Source organism: Sinocyclocheilus rhinocerous, unplaced genomic scaffold (genome assembly GCF_001515625.1).
Source record: "Sinocyclocheilus rhinocerous isolate Xijiao unplaced genomic scaffold, SAMN03320098_v1.1 scaffold853, whole genome shotgun sequence".
NCBI lineage: Eukaryota > Metazoa > Chordata > Actinopteri > Cypriniformes > Cyprinidae > Sinocyclocheilus > Sinocyclocheilus rhinocerous.
The window spans coordinates 380,045-387,655 of NW_015627738.1; the positions used below are offsets into that span (position 1 = coordinate 380,045).

Genomic DNA, 7,611 nt, shown 5'->3' on the forward strand with positions numbered 1-7,611 from the left:
AGATTATAAAGAATAAATTATAAAGTAATTAATTATATAATTAATATAATGATAAATAAATGTAATAAAACCATATAAATGATTATTCAATTATATGTGTGTTTATATATAATATATACACAATACATTTGACATAATAATAGTTTTTATAATTTTAGAAAATATAAAATGTATATAATTATATATAAATCTGAAAAATAAATAGCATTTAAAACTGAATAATTATAAACATTTAAAAATGTAAAAATGATAAGCAAAATCAAGAAGAAAAAAAAAAGAACAGATGCTTCTACACTGGCAATTGAAAAACCCATATTAGTCAGCCAATATATATATATATATATATATAATCTGACAACTACATGATCACACATAATATGTGTAAGCAGCAGGTAAGGTGAGCAGATGGAAGAGCGCAGGAAAACCAGACATGTGCTGTTAGTCACCAAAAGAGCTGGTTAAGGAAGACGAGGGGGCGGCAGCGGGTGAACGGGGCACTAGATAAAGCAGCACAGTGCTGTGTGGTTAAACCATAAAGCTCCTCTCTCCAGGACTTCATGAGTGGGGCAAAGTGGGAGGCCCAGAAGGATATGGTTCCTTATTCCCAAAAGGTTGTCCTGATAGCTAAAACATACCCATTAAAACACTCAGTAGGAACAAAGTTTTGGGGGAAACCGCAGGCTTTCTTGGCCACATCCAGAACTGACTGGGGCTCAGTTTTAATTGAGACGGGACGTATAAAGTCTCATGATAATACCCCCTTGTCCACGGTTCTTGCTTCAGACCTTTAATTACATCTTTCAGCTGTGACCATTTATTTCACTTGGCACAGCAAGAACAAAAGGATAGAGTTCATGTTCATCTCGCAGAGATTCAGTGCGTTTAATCATATATCAATGTCCAATTTGGACTGATAAAGAATTGCATCACCACATCGCTTTCCTAGATTGGACTGAAAACGCTCCTGTTGGCGTTTGACATGTCGATTCCTGCTCTCTAGTTTCACTCATAGCGTATTTGCATGTCTGTCTGCTGTGCACAGAGGAAAATATCATAACGGAAACTCAGATGAGATGTTAAGACTATTAGTGGAGGACGATGAAACCCAGTCGGACCTACTGACAGCAGTCGGAGCCTTGCTTTCTTGTCTTTTATGGAGCAGGAGTATCAAAACCACATGTTTCAGTGTCGTCTCAATATCAGGTGCTTCTGTGGTTCACGACTACGTGTTTAAACACCTTGTTTGGGTCAAACTTCTGTTCCACAATGATTACAGGAATAAAGTGCACTCGTTCATAGTGTCATTTAAGTGCACACGCTGTCTGAGCTCTTGATTCACTAAAGAAACTATATTGGAAATTACTGATGATTAGTATTTGCACAGATAACTGCAATCTAGACAGAATAATTTGACAAACAATGTTGAAAAAAATCCACAAAACCTTTTACTAGGCTACAGTCACTGCTGCTATAAGCACAAAGATAAATAAATAAATAAATAAATAAATAAATAATTAGTTGAAGAAGCTGAATTACATTATTATTGTACGAAAAAAAATATATATAATTTTATTATAATTCAAATAATATGGTAAAAGTATGATAATATGGTTTGATATATAATATGTTAAAAATGCCATTGGTTTAAATAAATAATAATTTAAAAAAATGTGAATGGAAACTGGATCAAATGAACTAAAATGGACTAAAAAGAATCTACTTTTAAATCTAGGGACATTGCGAATTAATGTAAAAAAAAGAAGAAAAAAAACAATTTCAATTACATTTCACGCAATTACAAGAAATATATTCTTTATGTTCAATACATTTTAAATGTATTACAAATTATATTATAATGAAATATGGCATGGTATATGGTACAACTAATATATTATGAAATATAATGGCCTTGGTTAAAAAAAATTAAAACATTTAATTTCATATTTAAACCTTTAAAACATATAAATAAAAAAATATAAATTATATATATATACATTTTTTATTTGTATATTTTCTTAAATGTTTTAATCATTTTGTAAATATAATGTAAATGGACTTGTATAATAAACTGATTTTTGATAGATAATGTATTGTTGTGCCTGTAAAAACATTTCAAATCTTAATTTCAATATGCATGACATAGTGGTTCATGAATAAGACGCAGGGTTTTAGTGAATTTGGTCGATCTTTATCATAAAAGAATGAACCGCTCCTTCTCTTTCTGTGACCGCAGGACAATCCCATTGAATTTCTCCCACAATCCTAGCCTGTGCCGTCCACCCTCGCTGAAGCGTGCACATTTCTGCTCTCGCCTCCTACTCACCTCCAGCCGCTCCTGCTTGACTTCATCCACCTCCTCTTCCTCCACCAGCGTCAGGAATTCCCCCGTCTGGTCGATGGAGCTCATGAAGTCCTGCAGCAGACGCTGCCTCTTGTTGACACTGCTGCTGCTGCTGTATTTGTCTGTGAGAGGACAGAAAGTCACTCATCAGAGATCCAGCAGCCCACTCATCTCCTTTACCTGAGCCATGAAGACCCAGAGCTCAGACAACACACACTTATACTGTATCTCATACAAATAAATCCTTTGAAATCTGCCATAGAACAAAAGTATACACTGTTTGTATGAGAAAAAAATGCTCATAATAATAGAGGGACCTATGGGATGCTGTTTAGTCAGTGGATCAATGGATTTGAATAATCAATGGATTGGAATAATCTGCTAAGTATTTTATGAGAGATGGAAAACATTCTTCAAGATAACTTAAATGGTTTAATCTTTGCCATAATCACAATGACAGATGAGTTAAATCTTAAAACTAGTGAATATATTATCCTGACAGATAAATGTCAATAATATACATTTAATATATAATTATATATAATATAATTTTAAAATGTATAATTACAAATATATTTTTAATGTACATTATTAACATTAATTATTGTTAACATTACATGAACATAATAAATTAATAATAAATGAATAAATACAATCTTATTTTTAAAGAATAATAATATATTTGAGGTGGAAAAGCATCATCAAGCGTCCATCAAACATTTTCCTTCTTCACTAGTGTTTAAAAACATCCCATGATGCTCCTCATGAAGTTGGTTAATGAATGTCCAGAGCAGAACTGGAATCCAGACTAATAAGCAGCTCAAATATTAGAGATTTTTCATCTGTGTTACATTTTGTTCACTATGTACATAATTCCCACAGCAGCATAAAATCACGCTCTACCACAGCAAACGATTTTCACTTTTTCCAGCATGTTCATGCGTTACCCATTACAGGCCTAAAGCTCCAGGGTGGGAAAATGAAAAAAAATAAGGAAAATGTTAATTAAATGAAAAGAAAATACACTGATTAAACACTTCTGTGAAGTAATGTCTGGTTGTCAATGACAGAAATAGCCTCAGAAAATGTTTAATCAAGGGTACTGAATTTATGACACCTAAATAACAGCTCGTTTTATGGGCTTCAGGTTCGTTGGGACTGGCACAGCACAACCTTGAACAGACTGTAATTGTGGACTTCCTCTGTAAACGGTGCAATTCAATCAAACGGTAAAAACGTCAGTTTGAATAAACTCACTTTTAAATGATACAAATACGTTGACGTACATAATTAGTAGTGTATTTCTGGCTTTAAAGAATCCTTAATTTGACATCTGATACAATATTTGGATGAATAAAAGGCCTTGGAAAATCTTGGTTTGAATGAATAGTTAATCTAATAACGATGAAATGGTGCTTTAAAATGTAACTATATAAACTCTAGTAAAAGATCTTTGATCTGATGAATTCATTCTTTAAAATCAAGAAGTAAAAAATAGCATTTTAAATGTGCCTGTAACAGAAGTGCTTTGAACATAGCAGATTAAAACACAAAAATACATCAAAGTTTGCATATCACACATTTTTTTCCAGACTTACTGTACCTGCCTAAATTTAACTGAGCGTATGTTTACAGAACAATATGTCTAAATGTATAAACACGACCAACCAACAGTGCTTGCAACCTAATTTATATCTGTAGCTACTTGTATTTCCAAGAGAAACATGTGAGACCTGATTTTATACAATGAGAATTGAAGACATGGTGAGAAGTTAACGAATAGTTAATCTAATAATGAAATGTTGCATTAAAACCTAACTAAACACTAGTAAAACATCTTTGATCTAGTGAATTCATGCTTTAAAATTAAGAGCTACAAGTAAAAAAAAATCACATTTTAAATTTGTCTAAGCTAACATCTTTGATCTAGTGAATTCATGTTTTAAAATTAAGAATTACAAGTAAAAAAAAAATCACATTTTAAATTCGTCTAAGCTAAATGTAACAGGATGTTTAGAAGTGCTTTGAACAGCAAATAAAAACATAAAAGCTGCATAAAAACACATTAAACACCTTTGATCTAGTGCAGGGGCGTAGATTATGCGGAGGACTTTAGTTTTAATTTGCCTAACTATCGATCTGACCCAGTAGACGCCATAATCCCACTCTGTCTCTCTCCCGTCCCGCTTTCCGGGGGGTTTTTTTGTTTTTTTTTTATGGTGGGTGTTTACGCAGTTGGCTAGAGCAGTGCTGATTGGGGAGAACGGAGGTGCGCTCACTCTTGCCCAGGGCAAATAAGACTGCAACTCAAGGCTGGCAGTCATGCATATGCTCTGGAACAGAGTAATATCGCGTCCACATCGCAGGCTTTGCGATTAGCAAATCGCAACATCTCAAATCGCGATTTCGATTAATCGCACAGCCCTAGAAAACACGACCAACCAACAGTGCTTGCAACCTAATTTATATCTGTAGCTACTTGTATTTCCAAGAGAAACATGTGAGACCTGATTTTATACAATGAGAATTGAAGACATGGTGAGAAGTTAACGAATAGTTAATCTAATAATGAAATGTTGCATTAAAACCTAACTAAACACTAGTAAAACATCTTTGATCTAGTGAATTCATGCTTTAAAATTAAGAACTACAAGTAAAAAAAAATCACATTTTAAATTTGTCTAAGCTAACATCTTTGATCTAGTGAATTCATGCTTTAAAATTAAGAATTACAAGTAAAAAAAAAAATCACATTTTAAATTCGTCTAAGCTAAATGTAACAGGATGTTTAGAAGTGCTTTGAACAGCAAATAAAAACATAAAAGCTGCATAAAAATACATTAAACACCTTTGATCTAGTGCAGGGGCGTAGATTATGCGGAGGACTTTAGTTTTAATTTGCCTAACTATCGATCTGACCCAGTAGACGCCATAATCCCACTCTGTCTCTCTCCCGTCCCGCTTTTCGGGGGTTTTTTTTGTTATTTTTTATGGTGGGTGTTTACGCAGTTGGCTAGAGCAGTGCTGATTGGGGAGAACGGAGGTGCGCTCACTCTTGCCCAGGGCAAGACTGCAACTCAAGGCTGGCAGTCATGCATATGCTCTGGAACAGAGTAATATCGCGTCCACATCGCAGGCTTTGCGATTAGCAAATCGCAACATCTCAAATCGCGATTTCGATTAATCGCACAGCCCTATTACCTACCATAATTTAACAGAGCGTATGTTTACCGAACAATGTCTAAACGCCAAAACACTGATGAATGCTTGCAACCCAATTTACTTCTGTAACTACTTGTATTTCAGAATGAAACAGGATATTCAACGTGAAAAAAACTGGTGACATCTAATTTAAGAAGAATTTAACACATGGTGATGACATATAGTCGCATTTAACAGCTCTAATCGAACTGGCATGAAGATATTAAGATACTATTAACACTAACATTATGATTTCCTGTAAATGTGACATGACTAAACGGGATTGATGTCACACAAAAAGGATATTTCTTTCAGAAGCGAAGTAAGTTTGATGAATCACTCAGAATACGAGCATGTAGGAACACGTAGTAAGAAAATAAACAGCACTTCACAATGACAATCTCCTGCTCTAATATATCTGACCCCAAATCTGCTGAGCAACCTAAAAAAAGACAATGGCAGTTGAACAGAAGTTCCTCATTTGCAGTTTAGTTTTGTTTTAGGGGTCACTGCACGAACACTGCATGGAAAGAAATCAGAACTTATGTTCTCGCTCTATGTTGCCCTCTTTTGCAACCTTTCCGAATGCACCACACCAGAGCAAAACCACCTCCTAACATGGGCCGGTTCCAACCACAAGCCTCCGAGGACAGAAAGAGGCTGTTCTCTCCTCACACTGAAACAATTCCCTCTTAGATTTTATAATGCAGGCAATAATGCAGATAATAGTCAGAGAAGCTTCTTTGGGGTCAGGAAACTTTCAGAAGAGCAACACATTAGACAGCAAGCCATGGAAAAGCTTCTGCGTTCAGACATGGAGACTCCGCAATCCAAACGCCGCATTTCAATTTTCTTCCATCTCTCAAGTTACACTCTAGATGAGGAGCAAGAGTCCTAATGACACTCCGCTGCTTCTGCGGATGGTTTTCCTCGCTCACGCTCATTTTTCAGTGATATTGATGAGGGAGGGCTGTTAAGAACAGATTCATGCCAAAGCTTCTGTCTGCATTTTGGTTAATGACTCTCGCTGATTGACTGTGGCGTTCAAAATTACCCCTCGACTGGTAAAATGCTGTTGATGAGGGGAAAAATATTTTGAATATCTTACAAACAAAATCATTCATACGGAAAACATGCTAAGCGGCAAATATATGAAAGTACAATACATTAACTAGGGTTGGGAATCGAGAGCAGGCACTAATTCAGAGGTTCCATTTTTTTTTATCATTTTCATGATGTCCCGATCCATTAACAGTTCTAAAAGATTTGAATTTTTGAATTTGAATTCTAACAAAATATGGTTTGTTGTCATGGCGATCAACATGCATCTTATTTTCTGTCAGCAATAAAAGAGTACTTGATTCATGGATTCTCAACTCTGAATCAGTGGCAGACCATAAAATGGATGAATTTATTGGAAAATACTACACATATCGTACCTGAATCCAGCACATCTTCATCTTCGATGGTTTTGAGGACTTTGGATTTGTAGTCTCTGAACTGCATGTACCTGATGAGTCGCTGTAATTTTTTCTGATAGAAAAAAATAACAACAGTTTTAGCATTCAAACTAAAACAATCTCCATCCATCTATTCATCCCACAAAATTATCTTTTAGTTTCAGACAGTTTAGTTCTTTCTAGAGCTGGCGATGTGTTCACAATACTGAACTAACATTGTGAATAATGAAATATTGCAAAAATCAATATTGTCGCTAATTAAACAGGCTCAGTCTCCATCCATCTTTGCATCTCACAAAATGATCTTTTAGTTTGAGTCTCTTCACAACATTAAAAAAAATGGTTTCTAGAATTATAGAATTAAAAATTCCTTTCTAGAGCTGGCTGATGCGTTCAGAATAATTTTGCTGCCGACACTGAATTAAGCAGCATTATGAATATTGCAAAAAAATGAATACTGTCTCTATTTTAAACGTTAGGAGAAAAAAATAGACCTTAAAAGGGATAATTCACCCATAAATTAAAATTACCCAATGCTTTACTCATCCTCAAGCCATCGTAGGTGTATATGACGTTCTTCTTTCAGACAAATACAATCAGAGTTATATT

The 7,611-nt window shown here is 34.8% G+C and overlaps 1 protein-coding gene across 4 annotated transcripts in view; it reads right to left on the minus strand.

Annotated features, from left to right (window-relative positions):
- Window positions 1-7,611, minus strand: part of supt3h (SPT3 homolog, SAGA and STAGA complex component) — a 139,788-nt gene that overhangs the window by 45,125 nt on the left and 87,052 nt on the right. For all 4 annotated transcript variants that reach the window (XM_016545030.1, XM_016545042.1, XM_016545034.1 and 1 more), the window contains exons 5-6: window positions 6,982-7,075; window positions 2,324-2,463 (exon numbers count right to left, since the gene is read on the minus strand). In XM_016545030.1, the coding sequence (XP_016400516.1) occupies window positions 2,324-2,463; window positions 6,982-7,075 (234 nt within the window). The remainder of the gene's footprint in view (window positions 1-2,323; window positions 2,464-6,981; window positions 7,076-7,611) is intronic.